Source organism: Cricetulus griseus, chromosome 5 (genome assembly GCF_003668045.3).
Source record: "Cricetulus griseus strain 17A/GY chromosome 5, alternate assembly CriGri-PICRH-1.0, whole genome shotgun sequence".
NCBI lineage: Eukaryota > Metazoa > Chordata > Mammalia > Rodentia > Cricetidae > Cricetulus > Cricetulus griseus.
The window spans coordinates 101575049-101602940 of NC_048598.1; the positions used below are offsets into that span (position 1 = coordinate 101575049).

At 54.2% G+C, this 27892-nt stretch overlaps 5 protein-coding genes across 10 annotated transcripts in view; 3 read left to right on the forward strand and 2 right to left on the reverse strand.

Moving 5' to 3' along the window:
* Positions 1-3287, forward strand: part of Dot1l (DOT1 like histone lysine methyltransferase) — a 43747-nt gene extending 40460 nt beyond the window's left edge. The window contains exons 28-29 of one of the 3 annotated variants that reach the window (XM_027419306.2): positions 8-638; positions 1396-3287. In XM_027419306.2, the coding sequence (XP_027275107.1) occupies positions 8-603 (596 nt within the window). In that variant the 3' untranslated portion in view covers positions 604-638; positions 1396-3287. Of the gene's footprint in view, positions 1-7 lie in introns of all 3 variants that reach the window. The other 2 variants (XM_027419305.2, XM_027419308.2) reach the window with 2 other exon arrangements.
* Positions 3288-4102: 815 nt separating this feature from the next.
* On the reverse strand, positions 4103-6371 carry Plekhj1 (pleckstrin homology domain containing J1). Of its 4 annotated transcripts, none has more exons than XM_027419316.2 (6): positions 6015-6371; positions 5864-5931; positions 5724-5790; positions 4746-4836; positions 4615-4642; positions 4103-4508 (listed from the first exon to the last, which is right to left on the reverse strand). In XM_027419316.2, exons 1-6 carry the CDS (start codon positions 6106-6108, stop codon positions 4401-4403), a joined length of 456 nt encoding a protein of 151 aa, XP_027275117.1. In that variant the 5' UTR covers positions 6109-6371; the 3' UTR covers positions 4103-4400. The 4 variants fall into 4 exon arrangements, with proteins under 4 accessions (XP_027275117.1, XP_027275116.1, XP_027275115.1 ...); XM_027419315.2 differs by having other exon boundaries at positions 4103-4526; XM_027419314.2 differs by having other exon boundaries at positions 4615-4678.
* A 131-nt stretch (positions 6372-6502) lies between these two features.
* Positions 6503-12584, forward strand: Sf3a2 (splicing factor 3a subunit 2). Its single transcript, XM_027419310.2, has 9 exons — positions 6503-6650; positions 9012-9173; positions 9286-9357; positions 10261-10307; positions 10521-10630; positions 11123-11172; positions 11246-11386; positions 11478-11546; positions 11630-12584. Exons 2-9 carry the CDS (start codon positions 9048-9050, stop codon positions 12470-12472), a joined length of 1458 nt encoding a protein of 485 aa, XP_027275111.1. The 5' UTR covers positions 6503-6650; positions 9012-9047; the 3' UTR covers positions 12473-12584.
* Positions 12585-12728: 144 nt separating this feature from the next.
* Amh (anti-Mullerian hormone) lies at positions 12729-15397 on the forward strand. The gene is made up of 5 exons (XM_027419309.2): positions 12729-13325; positions 13684-13826; positions 14008-14116; positions 14203-14362; positions 14473-15397. The coding sequence occupies exons 1-5, from the start codon at positions 12914-12916 to the stop codon at positions 15320-15322; spliced, it is 1674 nt and encodes a 557-aa protein (XP_027275110.1). The 5' UTR covers positions 12729-12913; the 3' UTR covers positions 15323-15397.
* A 610-nt stretch (positions 15398-16007) lies between these two features.
* Positions 16008-22116, reverse strand: Jsrp1 (junctional sarcoplasmic reticulum protein 1). The gene is made up of 7 exons (XM_027419311.2): positions 22027-22116; positions 20562-20684; positions 20204-20241; positions 17874-17970; positions 17578-17754; positions 16569-16654; positions 16008-16467 (listed from the first exon to the last, which is right to left on the reverse strand). The coding sequence occupies exons 2-7, from the start codon at positions 20677-20679 to the stop codon at positions 16057-16059; spliced, it is 927 nt and encodes a 308-aa protein (XP_027275112.1). The 5' UTR covers positions 20680-20684; positions 22027-22116; the 3' UTR covers positions 16008-16056.
* Positions 22117-27892: the final 5776 nt, after the last annotated feature.

Sequence of the window (27892 nt, forward strand, 5' to 3'; positions counted from 1 at the left end):
TTTACAGGTGTCTTTACCCATGCGGTGCCTTCTGCCTCTGCTCACCCGTTTGGAGCTGGTGTCGGCAGCGGGGCTGTGTGTAGCAGTGCCACGCTGGGCCTGAGCCCGCTGCAGGCGGCGGCCAGCACCTCGGCTTCTTCCTTTCAGGCCGCGGCTTCGGTTGAGACTAGGCCGCCCCCTCCACCTCCCCTGCTTCCTCCTCAGCACCTGGGCCGGCCCCCTGCGGGGCCACCTGTCCTCCACGCACCCCCTCCTCCTAACGTTGCCTTGCCTCCTCCGCCTGCGCTGCTGGCCGCTAACTCAGAGCCGGTGCTTCTGCAGAGCCTGGCCTCCCTCCCCGCTAACAAAGCTTTCTTACCCCCCTCCTCTGCCGCCTCTCTGCAGCCTGCTAACGCCTCTCTGTCTGTCAAGCTCGCCTCCCTCCCACACAAGGTCTCCCGCCCCTCCTTCACGGTGCACCACCAGCCCCTGCCCCGGCTGGCCCTGGCGCAGGCCGCGCCCGCCACCCCGCAGGCCAGCTCCTCGGGGCCATCTGCTGTGTGGGTTTCCCTTGGCATGCCGCCTCCTTATGCCGCGCACGTTTCGGGGGTTAAGCCTCGATAAAGACCTTGCTTAGCTAGCAGTTCATGTTCTGTAAGGTAAGGCTAGAGCCAAACCACCCCTCCTCTTGCCTGGAAGACCGCTGGCAGGGCTGAGCAGATGCCCAGGGTCCTGATGGTGGAGATGGGGGGCTAAGGGAGGAAGGGCCGACGTGGTTCTTAGCCAGCAGCTGAGGTGATGAGATTCGAGTGTGGTGCACAAAAGCCAAGGTAGCTGCAACCCACCCATGAGGGTCCTGACCCACGGCAGTTCATGGTTGGGGTCACTTTTTTAGCTCTAAATTAAGGCCTCTCACCAGCCAACCTGTGCAAGGGAAACAAGGGGTTGTTGGGGGTGAGGTGGTAGGCTCTGCCCAGAGGCAGAAAGCTGCCTGAGGGTAGCATGGAGGTCCATGAGCAGAGCTGGGGCTTAAGGTCCAGGGAGCAGGTACCTACCTACCTGTCAACCTCTCCCTGAACACAGCAGCTGTCAAACCCTGCCTGGCTGTCCTCGTGGTAATAGACATCCCTCCCCCATGAGTGAAAATCCAGGCGGCAGGCCTTTGGCCTTCTCTATAGGGTGTAGCCATGTGGTGGCAGTAGCCTTGGCACAGGACAGCCTGGCCAATGCCATCTGGAGGTCCTAGGGCTAGAGTTTCTCCAGCTGATCCACCCTGTGTGCTCAGCAAGGCAGAGCTGGAGGGTCTGGGCCCAACAGTACCTGCCAGGAGCACCCCTTCTGCCCTGTGTCCTGTGGGGCAGCTCAGCCATGGTGGGCGTGTTGAATACACCTAACCCATGCTCCTACTCCCTGTAGGTAATTAGGACTTCTACCTCAGCCACGACCTATGCAAGGACGGTGTGGACCAAGCCTGCTGCGTGCCAGGCCGGCGGAGCCGGACATGGAGCCTCTGTGAATCGGCGGCACCGCAGGAGGTGCTGGACTGGTCCAGTTTGTACTGTCGATAGTTTTAGATAAAATATTTATCTTTTTTTTAAAAAGTACAAGCAATTCTGACTTATTTTATTCCATCAAAGTCGTCCAAGGTAACCTCTTGAGACGTCTAAATGTCTGTGAGAGAGAATCACATAAAGACTTGGCCTGCCGGGCTGGCCACCACAAGGACTCTTGACTCCGTCCCCGGTGCTATCTCACCGCCGAGCCCATGCCTGCCCGTCTCCAACTCCACCCCCGGGTGCTGCCCCAGATGTGGACTGTGGCCAAACAGTTCTCAGAGGCGCCCCCACAGCTTGTCCTGATACCAAAGGCATGCCTGGCATGCCTGATGGGGGCTGACCTTTGGCCCCCTCCTTGGAACTCGCCCAGTGTCACTGTGAACACCCCACTGTTAACCCTGTGGCATCAGGCGTGCCTTTGCTGAGTGCAGACTGGGCTGGGGTAGGACTATGGGTGCTGACGGGTGTGGGCTGCTACTGCAGGGCTCAGTGGCTCCTGTGACAAGTGCATTTACTTTGTATTCCTTTGCTTTTCTGGCTCGGGGCATGCTGGCCAGGTGACATGGGGCTGGCCCACTGTGGGTCCCCTGGCATCTGTGTATAAGAGAGTCACATGATGAGTGACAGTATTTTATAGAGATGTGATGGAGATTTATAAATTTCATAGACTTGACTGCATTTATTTTTAGATTGTATAATGCACAGTAACTTTAAAGGAAAGAAAAGTGAGGAGGAAAAATACTTTTATTTATTCAAATGCAGAAAAAATGGCTCTGGCCAGGGACCCTGCAGGAGTGTGGCCCATGTGTGCTGGGCCACCCAGGGCCTCTGGTCACTGTGGGCACTGCCCGTGTCTAGTTGTTGCTTCCTGGTCCTGGGTGCAGGTGCACTGAGTGTGGCTGCAAAGGGGCCAGGGCTGACCTGGCTTGCTAAGGCAGTCCTGACTGCCCTCAATGCTGCTCATTTCAGGTTGAGGTGGGTGGGCTGTAAGTGGGGAGGCCATGTTGACCCTCTCAGCCTGACCTGCCTCACATGGCAGTTGTGAAGATGGTGCTGGTGTACCCTCCTCCCACCCGTGATGGTGCTCATGCCAGCCAGGCCTGTCTGCACACCACAGCTAGTTACGGTGCTGCAGAGCAGGGTGGCCATAGTCAGCAAGTCCCAGGCCTGGAATAAGACACTGAGTGAACTCTGAACACCTGCCACCCTGGCAGCTGCTGCTCCCGCAGTTGCTGCCTCTACCTTACTTGAGTGTTAGGGGACAGATACTGCATGTTGGTGGCCCGCATGGCCCAGTGGGCCACAGGTGCTCCAGGCGGACACAGCTGCAAGTCCTCTCCTGAGCCCACAAGAAAGGGGAACCCATAATAAACCGACCATGGTTCATGGTAACCCTGGGTCCCCTGGCTGATGGTCCTAGCATGGGGTGAGGCTGCCTCAGTGGTCCCTGCCACTCCAGCCCAAGGCTGGCTCAGGGCTTGAGCTCAGGAAATGATAGGAAGCCCTATGGACTGGCACGCACTCCCAGGCTAGCCCGCACGGGGACTCTACCAGACACACCTCCGGGTTCCCGCCCCCAACCTATACAGCTGTTTTGGCAGCCTGGCTTGTTGATAACTTGATGCAGCTTTGCTCTGTCTTGTAATGACCTCTGTACTTAACAGGTGCACTGTTCTCTCCCTTGGTTTCCCAAGGCATCTCACACATTGTTGCCACCTCTAGACACAGTAATAAAAAGCTGTTTTCACTTGAGCCAGATCTCAGTGTGGTCTTTGTGTGGTCGCTTTCCTCTGGCATGGAGGAGCAGCCTGCCCACCTCACTGGGGGGCTGATGATGGCTCTGGAGGAGCCTGAGGGAGACCCAGCCAGTGAGTCAACGCTCCCCTGCCGCTCACCGCAGGGAGGTATGTCCTTACTCAGGGCCACCTAGGACTCCCACTTACATGTGCCCCTACAAAACCCAGGCAGGGGTTCCCCAGTATCCAGCCATGTGTGCATGTGCGTGCATGCGTGCGTAGGGATGCAGAGGGTGGGTGCAGGGGTGCGAAGGAACGGCAACAGATTCCTATAGGGGTGCCACCCCTCCCCTTTAGAAGACATAGAAGCTGGTTCAGGACCCGCATGGTTCTGGTTGTGGGAGTGCAAACCTGGAGAAGGAGGGTGGGTGTGTCTTCCTGTCCCACTTCTGTCCAGCCAGAGTGTTTCTTGGGACCCCAGAGTATCCAGCTTGTGCTGCTGAGTGACATGGGTTTCACCACCAAGTACAATGGGGCCTAGAGAAATATGGCCGACCCGAGGGCAGAGAGGCAGAACCTGACCAAGTCAGCAGGAGATGCATATGGGAGGGTAGAGTAGGCACCAGGGCTTCACTCTGTAGTTCTGGCTGTCCTGGAACTAACTCTGTAGACCAGGCTCAAACTCAGAGACCCGCCTGCCTCTGCCTCCTCAGTGCTGGGATGAAAGGTGTGCTCCACCACCACCTATCCCACCAACTAGCCTGGTTGCTAACCTCTGAGAAAAGTGGTTCCGCCACCTGTGCCCCCTTTCTCCCCACTCACTTCACTGTGTGGCTTGGAAAAGAGGTACCTTTATTAAAGAGCAGGCTCAGCACTGGAGGCCAGCACCATGGCCTGCTCTATCAGCAGGAGTGGGGTTCACAGCTTTACCTAGCATTATACATTCACCTGGTAACGGGTGGGAGCTGTGCCAGGCTCAGTCCCTGGGTGGGGGCACTCAAGGGTATTGGCAGAGAGATGGCATGGGAACAGGGACCATAGCCCCTGCCCACTTCCTCTGGATGTCTGGCTTTGATCAGACGTTTTTTTAAAAAACACCTCCCAAGACAGCCAGGGGCCCAAGGGAAGGTCAGTCCAACACACCTAGCTGGGAGCCAGTACAAGTCTGCTCGTCTCTAGGCAGGCTATTCAGTTGGAACCTGGCCTCCTCAGAGATGCCAAACTGCTCCAAGGGGTCCTGTGGGGTACATGGTGCCTGTGAACAAGGCCAGGGAAGGCTGCACCTCCCACCTGCCACCACCCTACACGCCTCCCACCTGCCACCTCCCCACCATCCCACACACCTTGCCTGTCATCTTCCTGATCTCATTCCTGTAGAAGATGAGGCTTTGTCGCATGTACTCATAGCTGGAAGAAAGAACCCGGCTCACCAATCAGTCCCCAACCCAGCTCCCAGTGGTCCCCAAAGCCCTACCTGGCCCGGCGAAGAGCCTCCATCCACTCCTGACACTGCTCTTGGCTACAACATTCAAAGTGGTATTTCCTGCTGAGGTCTTCCACGAAGCCTAGAAAGGATTAAAGGAAGGGAGCCAACTCTTGTCGGTGTCCACGGGGCCTAATCATGCTGGCCTCAAGGCTCAGCTTCCTCTCAAACGCTGGCTTGGCTCCTCCAGAGCCCAGGAATAGGGAACCCACTGGGAAGCCAGGCAATTGCATATGGAGTTGGTTAATGTGGGGCCATCAGGGTGGACCCTAAAGTGAAATAGGACCGGGGAGAAGCCCCAGCTCCTATGTCACAGCAGGTGGCTGTCATTTCAGTGCTGAGGAAACAGACAGTTGGATCTCAGGGCTTGCTGCCAAGCGTGATGACCAGAGTTCAATGCTGGGAACCCACACAGTGGAAGGTGAGAACCAACTACCCAAAGTTGTCCTCTGATCTTAGGGGCATGCTCGATCACACACAAATACACGTATGTGTACATATTGATGTATTGTTTTAAGGGAGAGGTGAAGACATCAGAAATTGACATCTGGCCTCAATATACACGTGCAAGAAGCAGAAATTAAGGGTAGTGATGGAGAACCCCGTGATGATGGAGGAAGACATGAGGGCCAAATGTCTACAGGACGGTACTGTAAAGATCACCAAGGAAGAAGGCTGAATCAGATGTCACTTCAAAACCTCAGAAGCCCTGCCGGCGGGAGGAACTGTTTATGCCACACCAACAAAGTCTGCGCAGGCTGCTCATATCCCTGCCGTGAACAGGTACTGAAGGCGGGGAAGAAACTATGGTCGCACCAGCGGGGACCAGACCCGGGGGCAATTTGACAGCTGATGCAGCGCTGGGCCCCGGAAACTCGGGATCCAGGACAAACGGAGGTTGGGGCGGGGGTGGGGAGGGGTGTGCGGAGCAGAGTCCGGAGTGGGGACTGTGGGGACCGGCGCACTTACTGATGGAGAAGCCGCCGGGCTCTTCCTGGGCCACTCTGCAGCGCTCCAGCAACAGGGCTCCGAGGGGCTGCGCGAGACACGGCCATGAGCGCCGGCCGGCTCCGGGCCGCGCGGGCCCCCCGAGCCCCCCACGCCCCTACCTCGGCCTCGTCCGGGCGGAAGTAGAAGAGGAAGTTGACGACCAGCTTCACCAGCCGCCTCTTGGCCACTGCGGACACGGGGCGGTGTCAGCGGGAACTGTCCTCCTCCGCCCCCCGGGGAGGTGCCCAGCCGCGGCCCCGGCTCGCTCACCGCTGCCCTTCTTGGGGCCCCGCATGCCCAGCTCGGCCGCCATCTCCGCCGGCTGACGGGACAGCGCCTGCAACTCCTTCTCGTTGTACCGCATCACGCCGTGGGGACCCGCGCGAACCGGAGGGCGCCCTGCCTCTCGGCCGCCGTCCGCTCGGAAGGTGCGCTCAGCACCACAAAAGTCTCAGGGAACATTCCCGGAAGTCCCAGCAGAGCTACTGCGCCTGCGCGCCGGGGCGCTAGCGTGTCTGCGGGCGCAGTTGCTCGCAGAGTCAGAAAGGAAGGAAGTCGCCCGTCCTAGGTAACTGTCAAACACACTAAACGTGAGGTATCAAGCTAGATCCGTAGCACCCCCTGTCAAGCGAAGCGCGTTCCGAGGCTGCTGAGACATAACGATTTCGTCCTGTCGCGATACTCAGCGAGAGTTCGTGAATAACTCAGTGCGCGTGCGCACTTCGGACTCCGGCGCTCCTTTCACTCGCGCCTCTTTAAACCGAGTCCATCTTCTGGGCATGCGCACAACCGAAACTCCGCCTTATTTTCCCCCGGAAGTGACTGCTTAGTCCGGCCTGCGCGTGCGCACAGCGAAATCGTGGGCCTCGCGGACGTTACGCCTGGGCTGCGCGGCCTTTGGCGCCGGTGAGGTGTTACTCGGCTTGTTGGTGGAAGCTACCCCGGCTTTGGTGTCTCGGAAGGGGGTCGGAAGCAGCAGCGAGGGCGCGGGGCTGGACGGAAGGGCCGGCCGGCGGGCGGCGCGGCGGCGCTCGCGCGGCCCAGTGGCCGCGGCGGCATCGCGGGCTTCCGTGGCGCGTCTGCGGCCCCCAGCGTGCCCCGGTTCCTGAGGGTCTTTTGAGCTCCTTGATTGCCTCAGCTTTCCTCGTCGTTAGTCAGGGCCCTGGCGACTGCTGCTGCCGCCCACCCGAGCCGGTCCTTTGCTGGGACTGGAAGATAACGGTATTTCCATCCCAGGCCGTCTCCTTCTCAGACAGCACTTCGTTTCCCTGTCTCGTTTGTCGGTGATCTTATGGTGGTCCGTGAGGTAGCTCGTCTCCATCCATCCGTTCTCCCTCCTGCCCCACGCCTCACTTGTGAGCGCATCCAGGCGTTGGCAGAACTTCTATTTCAGACAGTGTCTCCCTGCCCAATTCTGGCCGACCAGGAACTCTTACCTCACACACATCGCGGTGCCTCTGCCTCCGGACGACTGGGATTAACAGCATATGCCGCCGCACCTGGCTGTTTAATTTGGAAGGGTTTATTACCGCTGACAGTAGGAGTGCAATTCAGTTTGGTGGGGAAGTTTTGTCCCAGGAGCTTGAGGCAGCTGTAGTCAGGAAGCAGAAAGATAAGTGCTGGTGTTCGCATTGCTTTCCCCGTGTTTCTTTTTCCGGGACTATCTTTTCTTCGTGTGTATGTGTGTCTGTGCATGTGAATGAGTCCAGATCCACTGGAGCTTGAGTTTCGGGTGGTTGTCAGTTGCCCAGTTTGAGTGCTAGAAACTGAACTTGGATCCTCTGGAAGGACACCAAATGCTTTTAAGACAAGATTTTACTGTGCAGCCCAGGCTGGCCTCCAACTCGGGTGTCTTCCTACCTTGGCCTCCCAAGACAAGAGCTGATGTGAAAGGTGTTTGCCACCATGCCCACCACAATTGCTAGTGTTTCCCGAGGTTGAAAATGTCACAGGCTGGGAAAGGTAGCTCAGTGGTGAGATTTTGCAAGACTCTGCTCCTACCCCAGAACCAAGGCGCATGCTCACCCAAGCTAGTTTTGTCCTGGGTTTTCTTGTTTTTTTTTTTTTTTTAGCCTCTCCAAAACAGATGAATTGCATTTTTCATTTAGTGGGTGCCCACACCCCTACACGTGAAAGCAAGACTCTAGGGGCCTTGAGTTGTACCCTCAAGCCTGTGGCTGGCTGGACACCAGAAGTCAGAGTAGGTTTTCATGCTGTCACTGCTCCAGGTACCCTCTTGTTCTGGGAAGCCTGCGGCCAGCCTTGGACTCTGCTCTTGCATCTGGCCAACTTCATCTGTGGGTCTGTGTCTCCTGGTAGCTTTCGAAGGTATAGGCAGTGCTTTTCTTTTTCAGTCCTGTGTGGCTGAGCATGAAACAGACCAGACAGGCTGGTCCTGCCCACAGACAGCTTCAGTACACATGAATGCTCTCAGCCATCCCAGCGTCTTAAGGCCCATGTGTCCCTTGGCTTTTGCCCCTTCCTCCTCCAGAGTCAACAGCCAGCGACCTCACTGTGTCTCTGCCCTGAGTCCTTCTGACTCCATGGTGACACTACCTGGCCCTCGGAGTTTTTGATATCATTTTCAAAATTCCTTTTGCTGTATGAGGCTCCAACAATGATGACAAGGACTGCCCTCCACTTGTCTCCTGGACATGTCCCTGAGTTTACCTCTGGGTTTAAACCAAGGCCCTGGGGCAGACAATGAGCAGTCTAAAGTGTTCTTCCTAGTGGACAACATTCAGGACTTGGAAGACTAGGAAAAAACATAATCCTTGTGTGTCAGATGGGTGTGTGAGGTCTTTTAATCCCAACACTTGATGGATCTCTGAGGACAGCCAGGTCTACTTAAAGAGACCCCCCCCCCCATCTTAATATGACACAGCAGGCAAAGGTGGCTCATACCTGCAGTCACTTGGGAGGATCAGGAGTTTAAAGGACAACCCAGGCTACATGAGACTCTGCCTGTCCCCCACCTACCTCATAACCAAAGACAGATATAATGGCACACCCCTGTAATTTCAGTGCTTACGGGGACCAGGAGTTAAACTAGCCTGAGCTACACAGTGAGTTTACAGCTAGCTTTGGTTACGTGAGACTTGAAAAAAATGACACTAGCCTAGGGTCTTGGGCTGGTTGCTTCTCCACCAATCCACATTCACTCTAAGGGTAAGGTGGAATCCAATCTGGAACATAGAAGGCAAGGGAAGGCCTGCTTGCTGCATGAATGTGTGCTGTTCTGAATCTGTTGCCCTTTTGTTCCTCCAGGTTTCTGTGTGTCCCTGAAGCTTCCAGGCCTTCACCATGGACTTCCAGCACAGACCTGGAGGCAAGACTGGGAGTGGGGGCGTGGCCTCCTCCTCTGAGAGCAACCGGGACCGCAGGGAACGCCTGCGACAGCTGGCCTTAGAAACCATTGACATCAACAAGGTGGGGGGGTACCTACAGTAGGGGTGTGGAGGGAGCAGTGTCCCCACACCTACAGACCCAGGTTCATGGGGCCAGGCTCTGCGATCTAATGGGTACATATGTTCCCTCCAAGGACCCATATTTCATGAAGAACCATCTGGGATCGTATGAATGCAAACTTTGCCTGACACTGCATAACAATGAGGTGCGTGACCCCTGTCCCCAGAGCTGAGGGCTTCCTTGGGGTTGGTCTGCTTCAGTTGAATTCTTTTTTTTAATCAGCTATGCTGGGTAAACAGCCACTGGGCTAGACTATATCTCTGTCCAGTTCTTGAGACAGTCTCTGTATAGCTCTTATGAGGCCAGGACCTCCTGGCCCTCTTGCTCTGCCTCCTGCCTGACCCTGCACTGAAGGTGGCCTGGAGACCAGCTAATCCTTTTGCCCTTTTCTTTTACTGGCCTTGATGTCAAGACAAGAGCCAGCTGTTTGATCTGCGAATGCCCCACAGACAAGTGATGGGTGCCTACCAGCCACAGGGAAGGGATGTAACTGGTTCTTTTTCTCTGGGGTTCTTTTTTTTTTTTTTCCTCGAGACAGGGTTTCTCTGTGGCTTTGGAGGCTGTCCTGGAACTAGCTCTTGTAGACCAGGCTGGTCTCGAACTCACAGAGATCCGCCTGCCTCTGCCCCCCCGAGTGCTGGGATTAAAGGCGTGTGCCACCAATGCCCGTCTGGGGTTCATTCTTAATCCAGGAAGTTACCTCCCTACCCTCTCACTGGATGACCAGACCAATCAGCAGTAAATGGGATGCATTTGACTTTGTTGACAATGGAGTCAGGTTGACACAGCTGGGCAGGATGCCCAGGAGTTGTAGCCTAGGCCTCCCACCCCTTGTTGGGAGCTCCCCAGCACTATAGACCTTCGGTGTGTATGCTGGTCCTGACCATAGAACTTCTCAGGGAGGCAAAGAGAGTATCATGCATGTCTCCTCAGTGTAGCCACAGACATTGTGCATCCCCTGCAGGCTCCCATGCTGGACGCTGTTAAGAGTTGCCCTGCCTGTCCTGCCCTCCCCACCTTTAGTGATGTGTCTCTTTTCTCTTTGCAGGGGAGCTACCTGGCTCACACCCAAGGGAAGAAACATCAGACTAACTTGTGAGCCCTCACTTGGTGTGGCTTGGTGGGGAGGGAGGGAAAGGCCCACTGCAGAGCTTATGGCTAAGGAGCAAGGACAGTCGGGGAGACTGGTTGGTATACTCCAGGGCTGAGCCCTCATCCTGTCCGTGAGTTCCAAGGCCAGGGGGTTCTGACAACTGGGCTCTTGGCCTTGGCGGCTGGTAGAGGGACACCTGTGTTTCCTGTTTGTAGGGCTCGGCGAGCTGCCAAGGAGGCCAAGGAAGCCCCTGCACAGCCAGCACCCGAGAAGGTCAAGGTGGAGGTGAAGAAGTTTGTGAAGATTGGCCGCCCTGGCTACAAAGGTGTGTGGGTGTGGGTGTGTGGCGGCCTGCCCACGAGACAAATGGTTGTATCCCTGACCCAGGATACACTGGTCTCTAGGACACTCAGCTGCTGCTTCCTCTGTCCTCAGCAACCGACTGTTGGCAGATAAGCACCCATCCCCCACTAGAAACTTCCAGAAGAGGAAAGGGAGGCAGGTTGTCTGCAGTCAGTGCTCCCAGAGCCCCTCAGCAGGGGCCTTGAGTGACCTGGCCTATCCAAAATGCCAGTCATGTGGCCAACAGGGAGCCAAGTGCCCCAAGAGTCACCATTGACAGTCAGGGTACTGGAAAGCTGTGACATAGTGTTGCAGAGGGCTGTCCACACTGTCCCTACATACAGTGCTGGGTGGGTTGCCCTCACTTGGATCCTAGCTAGGTGGCCAAGGAGCAGAGCGGCCAGGCCTGGTAAGGGGAAACCTGTTCTGGTAAGCACCCATGACACATGACAGCCCCGTCCCCTGTGTGTTGCAGTGACTAAGCAGAGGGACACAGAGATGGGCCAGCAGAGCCTGCTGTTCCAGGTGAGGTGAGGCCAGTGAGGGGTGGGCCAGGCAACCAGGTGGTAGTGCTAAGGTTTTTGTGCTCGTCCCCCAGATTGACTATCCTGAGATTGCTGAGGGCATCATGCCACGCCACCGCTTCATGTCTGCCTATGAGCAGAGGATAGAGCCCCCAGACCGCCGCTGGCAGTACCTACTCATGGCTGCTGAGCCCTATGAGACCATTGCCTTCAAGGTAGTGACCCTGAGGACTGGAGGAGAAAGATAAATTCAGGTTTGTCTGTTTGTATTGGTCCCAGGGTGCAGCCTCTGCTTCCCTCCCCCAGGTGCCAAGCCGGGAGATTGACAAGGCTGAGGGCAAATTCTGGACCCACTGGAACCGAGAGACCAAGCAGGTAAGGTGTGGCAAGACTTGCCTGGGTACTCCCCTACCCCCACCCCCCCTGCTCCTCCAGCCTCTGACCCTCCTCCCCTGCAGTTTTTTCTTCAGTTCCACTTTAAAATGGAAAAGCCACCGGCCCCACCCAGTCTCCCAGCTGGACCCCCAGGCGTCAAGCGGCCCCCACCCCCACTCATGAATGGCCTGCCTCCTCGCCCTCCACTGCCGGATGCCTTGCCCCCACCTCCGCCTGGTGGCCTGCCTTTGCCCCCTATGCCCCCCACAGGGCCTACTCCCGCTGGGCCCCCTGGACCTCCCCAGATGCCTCCACCAGCTCCTGGGGTCCATCCACCAGCCCCAGTAGTCCATCCACCCACATCTGGGGTCCATCCTCCAGCCCCTGGGGTACACCCCTCAGCCCCTGGGGTACACCCACAAACATCTGGGGTGCACCCACCAGCCCCTGGGGTGCACCCACCAGCCCCTGGAGTGCACCCACCAGCCCCTGGGGTGCACCCTCCAGCCCCTGGGGTGCACCCACCAGCCCCTGGAGTGCACCCACCAGCCCCAGGTGTGCACCCACCAGCTCCAGGTGTGCACCCACCAGCTCCAGGTGTGCACCCACCAGCTCCAGGGGTCCACCCTCCCCCATCAGCTGGAGTTCATCCTCAGGCTCCAGGAGTACATCCACCTACTCCTGCAGTTCACCCTCAGGCCCCTGGGGTGCACCCCCCAGCTCCTGGTATCCACCCTCAGGCTCCTGGGGTGCATCCCCAGCCTCCTCCTGGGGTCCATCCTGCCACCCCTGTGGTCCACCCTCAGCCTCCAGGGGTTCACCCCTCAAATCCTGGTGTGCACCCAGCTCCTATGCCCCCCATGCTAAGGCCCCCACTCCCATCAGATGGCCCTGGGAGCATGCCTCCTCCTCCCCCAGGCAACTGAACACTGGCCCCAGCATCCCTTGCTGCCTGTGTGTGGCCTTTTCCTGGCCAGTCCTTGGAAAAGTTTTCTGTTTTGTCCTGTCCTGAGCCCATTAAACAGCCTCCCCCATGTCTCCCTGTCTGCAGTGTGTGTCTGTGGTGGGGGGTATGGGCGGGTGCTGTGTGCCTTCATTGAAGGCATGATGACCTGTGAGTCCTCCAGGTGGACTCCCTAGGCAGATGGGAACTACCCAAGGACAGTTCTAGCCTCTGCAGTTGTGGGCCTGGCTGTGAGGACAGAAAACCCTTTGAGAAAGCCACCTCCCACCTGCTGTGCACACAGGGCACCAGGCACTGTCCCCCAAGGTCACCTCCACCTCCGGAGTTGATAGGGGTGTCCCTCCCAAGCACTCTGGCTCAGCCAAACATATAAGCAGGGCCTCCCAGCCCTTGTTGCTCTACCATGCAGGGACCACCCCTCTCTCCACTAGTGCTGCTGCTGGTGACCATGGGCACTGTGTTACAGGCCAAGACCCTCAAAGAAGACCTCAAAAGAGCCACCAGCACCAGGGGCCTCATCTTCTTTGAAGATGGGATCTGGCCTCTCAGCAGTCCCCCAGAGCCCTTGTGCCTGGTGACACTGAGAGGCTTGAGGAACACAAGCAGAGCCCCGCTAAGGGTGGTAGGGGGCCTGGACAGTTATGAGCATTCCTTCCTGGAGGCTGTACAGGAGTCTCACTGGGGACCCCAAGACCTGGCCACCTTCGGAGTCTGCAGTCCTGACTCCCAGGCTATCCTGCCAGCCCTGCAGCGCCTTGGGGCCTGGCTGGGGGAGACTGGGGGGCAGCAGTTGCTGGTCTTGCATCTGGCTGAAGGTACGTGATGGACCCTGTTCAGCCCCCCTGTGTCTTGGGCCTCTTACTACTACCCGAGGCTCCTCCCAAGGTCTGGGGAGAGGCTGTGAGAAATCCTGTTGCTTGGCTGCAAGGCAGAGCCTTGTACACTTGTGGGTGAGCTGCAGTGGACAGAATGCCAGTCATCACTCCTTCCCTGACAGGGAAGCAAGGTCCTCACCTCACACCTTGGATCAGGGTCCTTCAGGCCTGCATGGCCTCAGGAGATCTTTATACACCCCAGTTAGGTTCCAGCTGAGGAAACCTGTAGGACAGACAGGTCTTGAGGGATGGAAACTAGTGTCCACAGACTGACTTGTCACCAATATTCGTTCCATAGTGAAATGGGAGCCCACGCTCTTACTGAAGTTCCAAGAGCCTCCACATGGGGGAGACAGCAGCTGGGAGCAGGCCTTGCTGGTGCTATACCCTGGACCTGGCCCCCAGGTCACAGTCACAGGGGCTGGACTGCAGGGCACACAGGTACCTGAGAGTGGCATGGGGCCATCCCTGAACAGCCATCTGGTTGGGGTGTATAAAGATCTGCCTAACAGAAGGGTCCCTAGGGTCAAGAGTGTCTCTGGGAGTCTTCTCCCAGTATGGGAGGGTGCTGCCTGGTAGCCTGGCCATCCTGGTCAGTCCAGCTGAGCCCCGGTATCCACAGAACCTCTGCCCTACTCGAGACACCCGGTATTTGGTGCTGGCTGTGGACTCTCCAGCGGGGGCCTGGAGCGGCCCCGGCCTCGCCCTAACCCTTCAGCCACTCAGAGAAGGTAGGAACAGGAGGAAGTGAGGAGTGTGTGCAAAGAGGCTGCCCTTAGCCCTGGCCCTCAGCCAGCCTCGTGCCCACCCTCCGCAGGTGCCGCCCTGAGCATCACCCAGTTGCAGGCCTTTCTGTTCGGCTCTGACTCTCGCTGTTTCACACGCATGACCCCAACCCTGCTGTTGCTGCCACCCGTCCCACCATCACTGCAGCCAGCGCATGGCCAGCTGGACACCATGCCCTTCCCGCCACTCAGGTATGCACAGGGCTGGAGCAGGGAATGCACTGGGAAGAGGGCGGAAGAGGGATGTATCCGCCACACCCTCTTGTGCTCACGGCTGGCCCACTGCGTTCCTTCTATTCCAGGCTGTCCCTGGAGCCAGAGGAGCTGCCACACAGCACTGATCCCTTCCTAGAGACCCTCACTCGCTTGGTACGTGCCCTACGGGGACCCCCGACCCGGGCCTCACATACACATCTGGCCCTGGACCCTGGGGCGCTGGCCAGCTTCCCACAGGGCCTTGTCAACCTGTCAGACCCCACTGCACTGGAACGCCTGCTCGATGGGGAGGAACCACTGCTCCTGCTGTTGTCTCCCGCTGCGGCCACCATGGGGGAACCCACCCCGCTGCAGGACCCTGCCTCTGCTCCGTGGGCAGCCGGCCTGGCACGCAGGGTGTCCGTGGAGCTGCAGGCAGCTGCCTCAGAGCTGCGGGGCCTCCCGGGCCTGCCACCCGCTGCGCCCCCGCTGCTATCGCGCCTACTGGCACTGTGCCCCAACGACACCCACAGCCCCGGGGACCCGTTGCGCGCGCTGCTGCTGCTGAAGGCGCTGCAGGGCCTGCGTGCAGAGTGGCGTGGGCGGGAAGGGCGCGGGAGGGCGGGGCGCAGCGCAGGGACAGGGACAGAGGGGCCATGCGCACTGCGTGAGCTGAGCGTAGACTTGCGCGCAGAGCGGTCCGTGCTCATCCCCGAGACCTACCAGGCCAACAACTGCCAAGGCGCCTGCACGTGGCCACAGTCCGACCGCAACCCTCGGTATGGGAACCACGTGGTGCTCCTGCTGAAGATGCAGGCTCGCGGGGCCGCTCTGGGGCGCCTGCCCTGCTGTGTGCCCACTGCCTATGCTGGCAAGCTGCTCATCAGCCTGTCCGAGGAGCGCATCAGCGCGCACCATGTGCCCAATATGGTGGCCACTGAGTGTGGCTGCCGGTGACGCTCGCCTTGCCTCCAGTCAGTTCTCCAATAAAGATCAGCAAACACTCAGCTGGGGTGTCTGCGGGTGAAGGGACCTCCTGTCACCTCCCTTCTCAAGTGCAAGACCTGTGCACACTCTCTCTCTCTCTCTCTCTCTCTCTCTCTCTCTCTCTCTCTCTCACACACACACACACACACACACACACACACACCCCAGTGAGGAAGCTCTCTGTCCCCATCACGATTCCTTTTTTGAGACAGGGTTTCTCTGTGTAGCCCATGCTGTCATGAACTCGCTCTGTAGAACTGGCAGACCTCCAAAGCTAAATAAAGAGACTCTGCCTCAAGGGCGGGGGGGCTAGAGAAATAGCTCAGCAGTAGTAAAGGCCACTTGCACATCCCAATACACACACACACACACACACACCTTTAAAAATGCCAAGTGTGGTAGTGCACACCTGTCATCCTAGCACTTTGGAGATGGAGACAAGATGATCAGAACTTCAAGCCAGGCCTGGCATCACATACATGGAGGTCAGAGGACAACTAACACAAGTTCCTTCTCGCCTCCCACAATGTGGGTCCGGGAATCGAACTCAAGCAGTCAGGCTTGGCGGCAAGCGCCTTTGCCCACTGGGCCATTGCACCGATCCCATCCCCATCTCTTCCACCCTTGGGGTACAGACACAACGGAGAACACAACGTGGCTGTCGAAGCACGGGTTTTATTGGCTGGTGCTGGAGGGAGGCGGGATCAGTCGCGCCCCTTGCCCCCGTGGGGCTTCTGTCTAGACCGGTCGTCACCGTCATGGCGTCGCCGGAGAGCCCAGGTCTGCCGCTTCTCATGCTTGAGTTCCCTGGAGTCCCGCGTCCAGCGCCGGGGCAGGGATTGGCGGGGCTCCCTGGTGGCCCGCGGCCTCTCGTCCGTCATGGGCTTGTCCCTCCTCGGCTTCTCCTTCTTCAGCTTCTCTCCTTTCCTTGGTTTCTCCTTCTGCAGCCTCTCCTGGGACCCTCGGTCCCCAAGGGGGGCGCGCTTCTCCCCAGAGGCTTCCTGCTCGGATCCCTCTGTAGCCTCGGACTTGTCCTGCTGCAGCGCCTGGGCTCCGGGTGGCCCAGACTTGGGCTCAGGAGGCCCCGATGGGGGCACCGAGAGCAGGGGCTTAAGCTACGGAGAGACAATGTGGGATCTTGGGGTTCGCGCCCATCTCCCCACGGGCCCCACCTCCTCCTTGGGTGAGCAGCCCCATCAGGTGAAGGAAGACTTACCAGGGACACTTCTGGCTTCTTGGGTGGAACACTGGGCGGGACCCACTGCTGAGGGGCAGCAACCACCACCTCCCCAGCCACTGCATCTGAAAGTCAGTCAGTCTGGGCTGGAGGACACAGCGCACCCTCCTCAATCCTCCCACTCAGCCCCAGAACTACTCTCCTGGGATGGATGGAGCTGCAGCCACCTGCTCCACCCTCCCAGGATGGTGCAGCCGGCTCCTGCCGCTGGGATACTCCAACCTCTTCCTAGCTGTGTGTATTCTGTCTCTCTCCCTGCTGAGTGGCCATTGTCCTCCCCCTAAGCTGCATGGTGGTGGCTAGCGACAATGGGGGGACCAGGGTCCTCAGCACTGGGGTGGGGTGTGTAGGTCCCTTCTCTAACGAGGGGGTGGGAGAGCCAGGCTCGGTCTTAGATGCTTGTCATCCTGGATGGAAGGATGCGGAGGCAGGATTGCCATGAGCCCCAGGCTAGTCTGTAGTATAAAGTGAGCCCTTGACTAAAAACCAAACAAACTCCTGTCATCCCAGCTCTTGGAAGGCCAAAGCAGAGGGATCAGGAGGTCAGTTTGGGTTACAGAGAGAGCTTGAGGCCAGCCTGGGCTACATGAGACTATGTCTCAAAAAAAAAAAAAAAAAAAAAAAAAGTCTGGACATTGTAGCACACACCTTTAACCCCAGCACTCAGGAGACAGAGGCAGTCAGACCTCTGTGAGTTTGAGGCCAGCCAGAGACCCTTAGTGAGACTGGATCAAAATTAATGAATGAATGATAATTAAGCCCAAAACACCCCAAAGGCAGGCTTGGGAGCCTAAGTGTGACCATGGGGCTCACAGGCTGGTGGCCAGTCTATTCCCAGGATGGGGGAGAGAGGACTTAAACACAAGGTTTGTAGGAACAGTTGAGTCACAACCTGTGCAAGGCTGGGGGAATGTACCCCACCTCTTTGGAGAGTACTCGCACTGTTCTGACCCCTGTGCTGGCCCAAGTCCCTCCTCCCAGAGCTCACTCTGACACAGCTGGAGAACCCAGCCCAGCAGCGCCACCAGCGAGGCCACCACCAGGCACTTGTTGAGTGTCAGGTCTCCCCAGGGCAGGTTGTCGCTCAGAGACAGCGGTGGCGGCGGCGGCGGGTTCAGGGGAGGCGCAGCCTGCCACCTACTACGCGCAGGAACACTCCGGGCACCTGTGGGAGGAGCGCTCGGTCGCCTGTGGCTCTTGCCTTGCCCTAGAGTGAAGTCTTGTTCCGTTTAGGTTCACACACACACACACACACACACACGCTGCCGAGCAAAGCAAACCCACTTGTCTCAGCTTTCGGCGTCCCTTTGCTGGTTCCTGGGCCCTCCTTGGCAGCGATCTTTTTCTCTGCAGAGCCAGGGGTCCCTGGGTCCTGGAGGACCTGTAGGACATCAGGGACATTCCGCCAAGAATTTCAGTACAGGTTTCTTCCGGGGAGGGGGCTGTGGAGCACCATCTCCCCACAAGCAGGTTGTAATGAATCCTATAATCCCAACACCTAGGAGGTTGAGGCAGGAGGATGGCCTGCAGTTGGATGCCATCCTGGGCTGCATAGTGAGACTGTGTCTAAAACTCATTCAGGGCCCCCAGCCAAACAGTTCTGTGGGTGATGGTGTTGCTTCCAAAACTAACAGCTTGAATTTGACCCCCGAGACCCCCCCTGGTGGAAGGAGAAATCAAACTGCTATTCGTGTGTTCACACACACATAAATAATTATACATGTATGTGTGTATACATATGTACACATGTACATAAATATATGTGTATGTATACAAATATAGTAAATACATATATACAAATATATAAGTACATATGTATATATACAAGTATATATATTAATACATTAGAAATTAGAAAGACACGCCGGTCCAGCACTGGGGAGGCAGAGGCAGGCGGATCTCCTTGAGTTCTAGACCAGCCTGGTCTACAAGAGCTAGTTCCAGGACAGGCTCCAAAGCCACAGAGAAACCCTGTCTAATACCCCCCACCCCCCACCCCCCACCCAAAGAAAAAAAAAAGAAAGAAATTAGAGAGACAGCTCATTGGTTACAGCATGGGCCATTCTTACAGGGGACCCAGGTTTGATTCCCAGCACCCACATGGCAGGTCAGGACTATCTATCTGTATCTCCAGTTCCAGGGGATCTATTGTCCCCTTCTGGCTTCTGAGGGCATCAGGCACACATTCATGCAAGCAAAACACATAGAATATAAACACAAGGGCTGCAGAGATGGCTCAGAGGTTAAGAGCACCAGCTGCTCTTCCAGAGGTCCTGAGTTCAATTCCCAGCAACCACATGGTGGCTCACAACCATCCGTTATGAGATCTGGTGGCCTTTTCTGGTGTGCAGATACACATGGAAGCAGAATGTTGTATACATAATAAACAAATAAAATCTTTAAAAAAATAAACACAAAATAAAATATAAATGAAGGAAAACATTTTTGTTGTTTTTTGAGACAGGGTTTCTCTGTGAAGTCCTGGCTATCCTGGAACTTACTCTGTAGATCAGGCTGGCTGCCTTTGAACTCACAGAGATCCTCCTGCATCAGGAGTGTTGGGATTAAAGGCGTGCACCACTGAAAGGGGTAAACTAAACTAAAAGGCTTCATTTCTAGGAATGAAGGGACCAGACCCTTACTCAGCCCCTGCTTTAGCAGCCATGACAGGCTACAGAAAAGACATGTAGGCCTCTGACACAGGAAACTCCAGATCCTCTGGCCTCCCCAGAGCCTAGGGCCAAAACTGAACACAAAGAAACTCCAGACCCCCACCGCCTAGCCTCCTAGGTACTTGGTTCCTGGGAACTGTTTGGTCACAAAATAAATTCCAGGGGAGACCGAAACCTCTCCTATAGTCTCCAGGATACAGTTCTGAAAACTATTGGTATCTATGTACAACAGGCCACCTGCAAGTAACAAGACAAAGCCATAGATAGAAACCACAGAATGTTCCCTCTCAGCACTGACCAATGAGAATACCTGGTACACAGGTATTTCATGCCAAAATATGACTTTGAGAAATTCTCCTGATTGTTCCCAAATGTCAACCAATCAGAAACCAACCCGTACCTACTGATGCAATCCTGTAACTTTTGTCTTTAAAACCTAGCAGTAGACACGGAACTTCACCCCCTCTGGAGGCTGCTGTGTCAGCTTGCTAGACAGGGTCCCTCACAAGGTAGGATGGACAAGTTAATAAACCTTGTTCATTTGCATTGGTGGTCTGTCTCCCTGGTCTCTTTGGGGATCCTTGTGACTTGGGCACAACCACCACCACTGCCCCCATGGAAAAAATTTTTAAAGAAAGCTGGTGTTGTATCTTGCCCAGCACCACACACACCAGGTGTGGTGCTCACCTGTCATTCCAGCACTCCAGAGGTGGAGACAGGGCTCAGAGTACAGGGCCATTCCTGAGGTTTGTGTTTGAAGACAGCCTGGGCTACAATGACATCCTAACTCATAAGAGAGAGAGAGAGGAGAATGAAGGGAAAGGGATGGAGGGAGAGAGGGAGGGAGGGAGAGAGGGAGGGAGGGAGGAAAGAGGAGAAGAGCAAGAGACAATCATTCCTTTGGTCAGTCTGTCCCCAGTTCCCAGGGTCACAGCTACTCACATGTGTCCAGCTACCAGAGTCAGCTTGCCTGGATGCCCCTGTTGGTGGAAGAGATGAAAAATCTTCCACCACTGAAAAAACAGTAGGATATTCACCACCCCTGACCTAACCCATCCAATCCTCTACACCCCACGCTGCCAGGAAATGGGTGACCGAAGCTTCCATTGCAGATGACAAGGGACGTGGAGTTTAAAGACTCACATCATGTCTTATAATGGATTCCAGTCCAGATCTGTGTAACCAACACCTAAAGCCAGATGTTGGGGGCTGGAGCCCCGTTTGCCCGCCTAGCCTGGGAGATTAAGCTGTGGACTATGAAGCCAAGCCACTAGGCTCTCAAATCAGTCATGTTAGGTACCTTGTGCCTTGCTGCCTGGCCGCCGGCCTGAGTGTAGCTCCTCCAGTAATGGGAGGTCATCGCTGGGGAGACAGCTGCCCAAGCCCCCATCCAGATCCTCCAAGCTTCTTGTTGTCATGGAAACTGGAAGATGAGCAGAAAGACAGGACGTCTTCACTGGAGAAATCCATGCTCTTTTTTGTTTTGTTTGTTTTTTCAAGACAGGGTTTCTCTGTGTAGCCCTGGATACCCTGGCACTCACTCTATACACCAGGTTGGCCTCAACCTTAGAGATCCACCTGCCTCTGCCTCCAGGGTGCTGGCATTAAAGACATGTGCAGACTTGTATGCATGCCTTCAAGCACTTCATTGGGACCCATAGCCCAGCCACTGGAGGACCTCCTGAGCCCATCAGTGCAGCACGGAACAAAGCCAGTGCTCGGAGAGGCCCAAAGCCCACCCAAGGCCACAAGGAATGAACCCAAGACCCACACTGGAACCCTCTCCCTGGGGCTGGCTCAACAACTCTGAGACCATAGACTATTTTTATCTGGTGTTTAAGGCCAGCAGGACAGATCAGTCTGGCAGCCCAGCCACTCCCCCAGGCTTTTGCTCCCAGGCTGCCCTCAATCGGCCTCCTAGCACTGAACCCCCTACTTGACCCAGGACTTGGGGTGCTGAAGCCTCAGCAGCCCACCCAGCCTGGCCCTCACTGTGACAACTGAGGAGCAGGACAAGGGTCCTGAGGGTTTTCCAATCACAACACAGGCCTCTTGCCTGTTTCCACAAGGCACATGGAGAAACTAAGACCAGGGGTTCTGCTGAGCTGGATGCCAGACACAAACCTTGCTTATCAGGGTGGGGTGTCTCCATGGCCTCTGGCTGCCCTGAGAGTCCCCATTCCTAGATAGAAATACTTTAAATCCAGTGAAATGGCTCAACAAGTAAAAAAGAGCTTGCAGCCAAGCTGATGATCTGAGTTCAATTCTTCAATTACCCCCCTTTGGGGCGGGGGCTTCAAGACAGGGTTTGCTGTGTAGCCCAGGCTGCCCTGGAACTAGTTCTATAGACCAGGCTGGCCTTGAACTCACAGAGATCCACCTGCCTCTGCCTCCCAAGTGCTGGGAAGAAAGGTGTGCGCCACCAACTCCTGGCCCTTCAACCCCTTTACCCACAACCCACAGCTGAAAGTAAAGGCTGGACTCCTCAGGATAACTTCTGATGACCACACAGACACCTTAACACGTACCTTAGCATATATACTTAGAAAAAAATAAAATGTCTTTTATAAACAAAATAAAAATAAAGCCATGGAAGTTTGCCCCTGTTGGGGGAGGGGCTCAAAACACAGGAGAGTCAGGAAGTTTGGCCCCTCCCTGTGTGTGGGAGGGTCACTGAAATTGGGGACCCTGATGGATATCAGAGATCCTTTTACCAAGCTCTAGGACCCACAACACAATCCAGGGTTCCCCACAGCCCCTCTTACCCTAGAGCCTCCGAGCTGGGCTTGACAAACAGGATAGCATACAGAAGAGAGGCCTGTGACAGACAGCAACAGATGGTCAGAGACAGCTGGGGGTGGGGTGGGGGACCAATTGGAGAGAGCCAGGGAGCCAGGAGGAGGGGTTTCCACAGGGTCACTGGCTGGGTGGCTATGCCAGCGCTGGTCCAGAACAGAGAGCTGCCTGAGTGGCAACTCACCAATGGCAGTCTCCAGCAATGAACCAAGGGACCTTGCTTGCTGCTCAGGTGCCAGAGGCTACAGCCCAGTGGCCGCATCTGTGATTCCAGCAATGGCCCTGAGTTCTAGGCTAACTCAGAACTGTTTTCCAGTGCCTAACGGTTTCTTTTTAAACAATCCCATTTAATTTATTTATTTTTGTGGTAATGTGGATTGAATCCAGGACCTTAGCCCCTCACTGGTGATTCTAGGCAGGGCTCCACCCTGACCACGCCCCAGCCCATTACTAGGAATTCTAGGTGGATATTGTAGCCACAGTGACACAAAAATGTCATAGCTGATGCATCAGGGAACGAGGAACTGCAGTCAGGGGTGGGCTTCTTGGTGGTAGAATTATCTCACACTGACTGGTAAACAGGTTTTTATGTGGAATCCAGATTCTGGGACAGCCCAGCTCAGTTTCAGTTTCCTCATGAGCTAAGTAGAATTTCTTCTTAGATGGTGCTAAGGTAGAAATGGGCTCACTCCTTTAGGAACTAATTTCCTGCAGTGGAACATTTTCCAAAATAGTGCTTTCTGCTGGGGAGCCTGCCTTTTGCATCACAATGCCTTACAGCTCTGAAGACCAGATTGATGACACATTTCATCCATGACTTAACTATCTGCCCAAGCTGTTGCTTAGCCAATCAACAGACACAGTCTAGGGCGAGCCAGCCCTATGGAAATCATGTTCACCATTATCAGGGTCATAATTGTTACTTTTTTTTTTCTGGTTTTTCGAGACAGGGTTTTTCTGTGTTGGCACTCACTCTGGTAGACCAGGCTGGTCAAACTCACAGAGATCTGCCTCCCAAGTGCTGGGATTAAAGGCATGTGCCACCAACGCCTGGCTTGGATAAACAACTGAAGCTTTTATGTCTCCCAACCTCTATAAATTTACATCTCCCTTGTGAGTTTCTTTTCTGAACTTGGTAACAAGGAAAACTGTAACTATAATTCAACCTTATCAAAGACTGAGTGATGGAGATGTCCTTCTGTATATATGTTTCTCTTGTTGGTTGATGAATAAAACACTGTTTGGCCATATTGAGGCAGGAAGATAGGCAGGACTAGGAGACGAGGAGAATTCTGGGAAAAATAAGCAGGGAAAAGTAAGGAGAGAGAGCGGCCAAAAGGAGATGCCATTGTCAGTATTATTGTTTTGTTTAAAAAGAAGAAAAGAGAAATTGCTGAGACAGACATAAGACTATAAGTTTATTATAAGGCCTGGCAGAATGGGGAGACTAAGAAGAGGAACAGGGTAAATGGCTGACCGCCATGGCCGGTCGCCATAGAGAGAGAGAGCGGGAGACAGAGAGAGCGGGAACAGAGAAACAGAGAAACAGAGAGACAGAGAAACAGAGAAACAGAGAGCGTAGAGGGGCAGGGACTTATCTTTTAAAAGGGTCCTCTGCACCTGTGTGCAGACTTAGTCCCCATGGAACCTTGGGCTGACCAGGGTACTGCCTGTTTCACCAGGTAACAGGGGCAGGCCAGCATAATGCCTGAACCTTCCAGTCAGGACCCCAAAAATTATCGATTATAATATTTTGGGGTCCAAACCTCAGCTCTATTCTAGGAGCTTGAATCTCTCATTGTCTTTCAGATGCTGGCTGATTACTATTAGGTGGCTTGGTCTCAGTGGAGAATGTCTCCTAGTTTGCATAACAACAGACCTAGGCCCTGGGTGGGCCTACACTTGATCTGTTCAGAGGGCTTGTTTCCTTGCCTAGGGACTGTTTAGGGTGCCTCTAGGATTAAAGGAAATATTTGACATCAGCTTTATACATGATAGTAGATGTCTTTTAAGATCACCCCCACTGTTGGAAAGCTATTTAAGAGGATGCTTGAATAAACCCTCTCCAGCACCGACTGAGAGCCCTCCTGAGATGACAAGATGTGTCTGCCTAGTCCTTAACGCCTTGGAGTAGCCAGGAGCTTTCCCAGATCCACACTCCCCCACTCAGGGAGGGACCCAGGGCTGTTCGGATGGCTCTGATTGCGGCCCCAAAGACATCAGTCCAGAATAGATGGTCTCTGTGGCATGGGATTGACACAGGCTGAGCCCTGGCATGCCATGTAGCTGCAAAAGGAGTAGCAGGTCCGGGCATTCTCTAGTAAGCCAAGACCACGTGGCAATACACAGACTTATAGAAATGGGATAATTAAGACAGAGCTAGCCAGTAAGAAGCCCTAGACATCGGCCAACACTTTAATAATTAATATAGAGTATGTGTGTTTATTTGGAAGTGGCTGTGGGACCTGGTGGGACAAGAAAAACTCCAGCAACACCTGAGTAAATAGGAAGTAAATAGTAACTTCCCAAACTATACAAATGTCACAAACACCTGGCTGCCTGGACAAGCACTCAAGGTTCCCTGTAACGTTGGGGCAACCATCTTCAGCCTACAGGTCTGGAGTATCTGGCAGAATTCTCTGTGAAGCAGGATTTTTGAAGGACTGTCCCACCTTGTCTTGGCAAAGTTTGGGAATCATTTTCTTTGTGTCCTGCTTGTCCAATTTGGACAGCATACTGTTAGCAGCTGAGGCAAGGACAGTCTCTTGCCCAGTGGCTAACTTTTGCCACAAAGAATTCCATATGGAGGCTCTTCAATGCCTTTTTTGAAGTAAATTGGTACTTCTAGGAGCAGATGTGTCTCACAGTTATGAAAAGCCTTATGTCATTAAAAGACATTTTAAATGCCATATTCTAAATGTCTCTGAAATGTTTGAAGATCATTTATTTATCTAAAATATATCTGACCTTGAAAACATACCTAACATGACTACAAATTTGTTACAGAAGATTATTACCCTTTCTTCCCTTTCTTTCTTTCTTTCTTTCTTTCTTTCTTTCTTTCTTTCTTTCTTTCTTTCAAGATAGGGTTTCTCTGTGAAATAGCCCTGGCTGTCGTGGACTATAGTGTTTGCTTTTTTTTTATTTTATTCTTTTATTAGTTCAAATTAGGAACAAGCTTGCTTCACACGTCAATCCCTTCTCCCTCTCCCTCCCCTCCCCCTCAACATCCCACCTGCCCCTAGCCATCCCCCTCACTCCCCAAGCAGGGAAAGGCCCTCAAAAGGGGCTCCCCAAAGTCTACCACATCATCCTGGGCCAGGCCTAGGCCCTTCTGGGTTTGCTTTTTATTCTTTACTCTTTTGGCTTTTGAGGGGCCCACCATGCAGCTCCCAAATAAACCACACACAGAGGCTTATTTTTAGTTATGAATGCCTGGCCTTAGCTTGACTTGTTTCTTGCCAGCTTTTCTTAAATTTTTTGTTTGTTTGTTTGTTTGTTTGTTTTTTCGAGACAGGATTTCTCTGTATTGTTTTGGAGGCTGTCCTGGAACTTGCTCTGTAGACCTGGGTGGTCTTGAACTCACAGAGATCTGCCTGCCTCTGCCTCCCGAATGCTGGGATTGTGACATGTGGCATGTGACACCAACTCCCGGCCGCTTTTCTTAAATTATCCGATCTATTTTTGTCCTCAGGGCTTTTATCGTTCTCTATTCCTATATACCCTTTCTTTCCTTCTTACTCTGCATCTGGCTGTGTGGCTGGCTGGCCTCTGATGTCCTCCTCTCTTTGTTCTCTTGTTCCTCCTCTTCCTCATTTCTCCTTCTATTTATCCTCTCTGACTTCCAGCCCTGCCTGTCCTTCCTCCTGCCTCACTATTGGCTGTTCAGCTCTTTATTAGGACCACCAGGTATTTTAGACAGGAAAAAAAAACAAAACCCACAGCTTCACAGAGTTAAACAAAAGCAGTATAAACAAACACACACACACACACCTTAAAATAATATTCTACCACACTGAAATTCACTTTGTAGACCAGGTTGGTCTTGAACTCACAGAGATCCACTTGCCTCTGTTTCCTGAGCTGGAATTAAAGGCGTGCGCCACAACTGCCAGGCTGGTAAAACATCTTAAGCAAGAGTACATATATACAGTACAACAAAAATTACCTTAAATTTGTATATACGTACAAAAATCCATACCAATGTAAAACATTTGAAATTAATAGCTGCTTTTTAGTTTAAAAATAGATTCAGTAATCTATGCTTCCGTTCTATCATCATTCCTATGTCCCCAACTTTTTACCTTCTTAGAAAGAGATCCATTAATCTAATCTCTTGTGTTTAGCTTCTTCCCTGACCACGACCAACAACACCTTGCAACCAACCCCCTGCAAACGATGTTAATCATCCATAACCCACCAAGCAAAATCCACCCACCCTACCTCTCAGGAGTGTGGGCATTGTGGGTTTTTTTGTTTGTTTGTTTGTTTGTTGTTTTTTGTTTTTTGAGACAGGGTTTCTCTGTGGCTTTGGAGGCTGTCCTGGAACTAGCTCTTGTAGACCAGGCTGGTCTCGAACTCACAGAGGTCCACCTGCGTCTGCCCGGCAGGCATTGTGTTCTTAAATTTACTTCTTGTTGCCAAGCGTTAGTGGCAGGCGCCTTTAATCCCAGCACTCAGGAGGCAGAGGCAGGTGGACCTCTGTGAGTTCGAAGCCTCTATGCTTCTGACCCTTGTCCTTTGTGTGCTGAGTCCTGCCTGTGGACACCACACTGACACAGTGACCTAGCTCAGCAGGTCTACAAACTGAATGCCAAGCCCAGAAGGATTCCTCTGCAGCTGAGCAAGAAATATCATTAGTCTCAAGCCAGCCTGTGCAACAGAGCTAGTCTCTGCTTCAAAACACAAACTATGGCAGAAAAACGACTCGATGGCCACCTGAGTTCAGAAAAAAACAACTCAGTGCTCACTTGAGTTCAATCCCCAGCACTCACCTGGCCTAAGAACCTACTCACCCAAGCCTGCCTCTGGCCTCCACACTGGTCCATGTGTCTTGGGTACATGGTTTGGTGTTGGAGTCCCCACCCAGGATGCTCCAGTGAGGGGCTGGGGCGTGGTCAGGTAGAGCCCCACCCCTACCATCCCCAAGGATCTATCCTCAGTAGAGAAGAAACTCAGAATTGAAGGTCTCTTCTGTCACTACTTGGGAGGTTGTGACAGGAGGAGCAGAAGGTCATTCTCTGCTACATAGTGAGTTTGAGGACAGCCCAGGCTACTTGAGACCCTGTATCAAAAATAAATAAAAAAAAAGAACAGAAAAAATAGGCAAAGTGGTAAAAGCGGGTCTTGAACACCAGAGGCCCCTATTTTCACGTGCAGCCATGAGTAGAAGCATATGGTGGTGGCGCACACGAGTGTGAAATGATTGACACTCTAAACTGTGCCTCTCAGGAACTTGGAAGATGAAGACCAGTCAGTGGCTGGAGAGACGCTCCATGGCTAAGAGGGCTGGCTGCACTGATGCCACCCTTGCCCATATACCCAAAGGATGCCCAAGGGACACTTGCTCAACTGTGTTCATAGCAGCATTATTCATGATAGACAGAGCCTAAAAATAACCTAGATGCTCCTCAACCAAGAATAGATAAAGAAAATGTGGTACATTTACACAATGCAGCATTACCCAGCTGTGAGAAACAATATCATTAAATTTGCAGGCAAGCTGAGCAGTGGTGGCGCACACCTTTAATCCCAGCCCTCGGGAGGCAGAGGCAGGGGGATCTCTATGAGTTTGAGACCAGCCTGGTCTACAAGAGCTAGTTCCAGGACAGTCTC

Coding starts and splice junctions, on each gene's coding strand:
- Plekhj1 (XM_027419313.2), bottom strand. CDS start 6,108: ATGCGGTACAACGAGAAGGAGTTGCAGGCGCTGTCCCGTCAGCCGGCG. Junction 4,837..5,723: donor GCCCGGCGGCTTCTCCATCA/GTAAGTGCGCCG, acceptor AATCCTTTCTAG/GCTTCGTGGAAGACCTCAGC. Junction 4,679..4,745: donor GAGGCTCTTCGCCGGGCCAG/GTAGGGCTTTGG, acceptor TCTTTCTTCCAG/CTATGAGTACATGCGACAAA.
- Amh (XM_027419309.2), top strand. CDS start 12,914: ATGCAGGGACCACCCCTCTCTCCACTAGTGCTGCTGCTGGTGACCATG. Junction 14,117..14,202: donor CCTTCAGCCACTCAGAGAAG/GTAGGAACAGGA, acceptor CACCCTCCGCAG/GTGCCGCCCTGAGCATCACC. Junction 14,363..14,472: donor ATGCCCTTCCCGCCACTCAG/GTATGCACAGGG, acceptor CTTCTATTCCAG/GCTGTCCCTGGAGCCAGAGG.
- Jsrp1 (XM_027419311.2), bottom strand. CDS start 20,679: ATGACAACAAGAAGCTTGGAGGATCTGGATGGGGGCTTGGGCAGCTGT. Junction 17,971..20,203: donor ACTCTGGTAGCTGGACACAT/GTGAGTAGCTGT, acceptor GATGTCCTACAG/GTCCTCCAGGACCCAGGGAC. Junction 16,468..16,568: donor AGAAGCCAGAAGTGTCCCTG/GTAAGTCTTCCT, acceptor GTCTCTCCGTAG/CTTAAGCCCCTGCTCTCGGT.
- Sf3a2 (XM_027419310.2), top strand. CDS start 9,048: ATGGACTTCCAGCACAGACCTGGAGGCAAGACTGGGAGTGGGGGCGTG. Junction 9,358..10,260: donor TGACACTGCATAACAATGAG/GTGCGTGACCCC, acceptor TTCTCTTTGCAG/GGGAGCTACCTGGCTCACAC. Junction 10,631..11,122: donor TGGCCGCCCTGGCTACAAAG/GTGTGTGGGTGT, acceptor TGTGTGTTGCAG/TGACTAAGCAGAGGGACACA.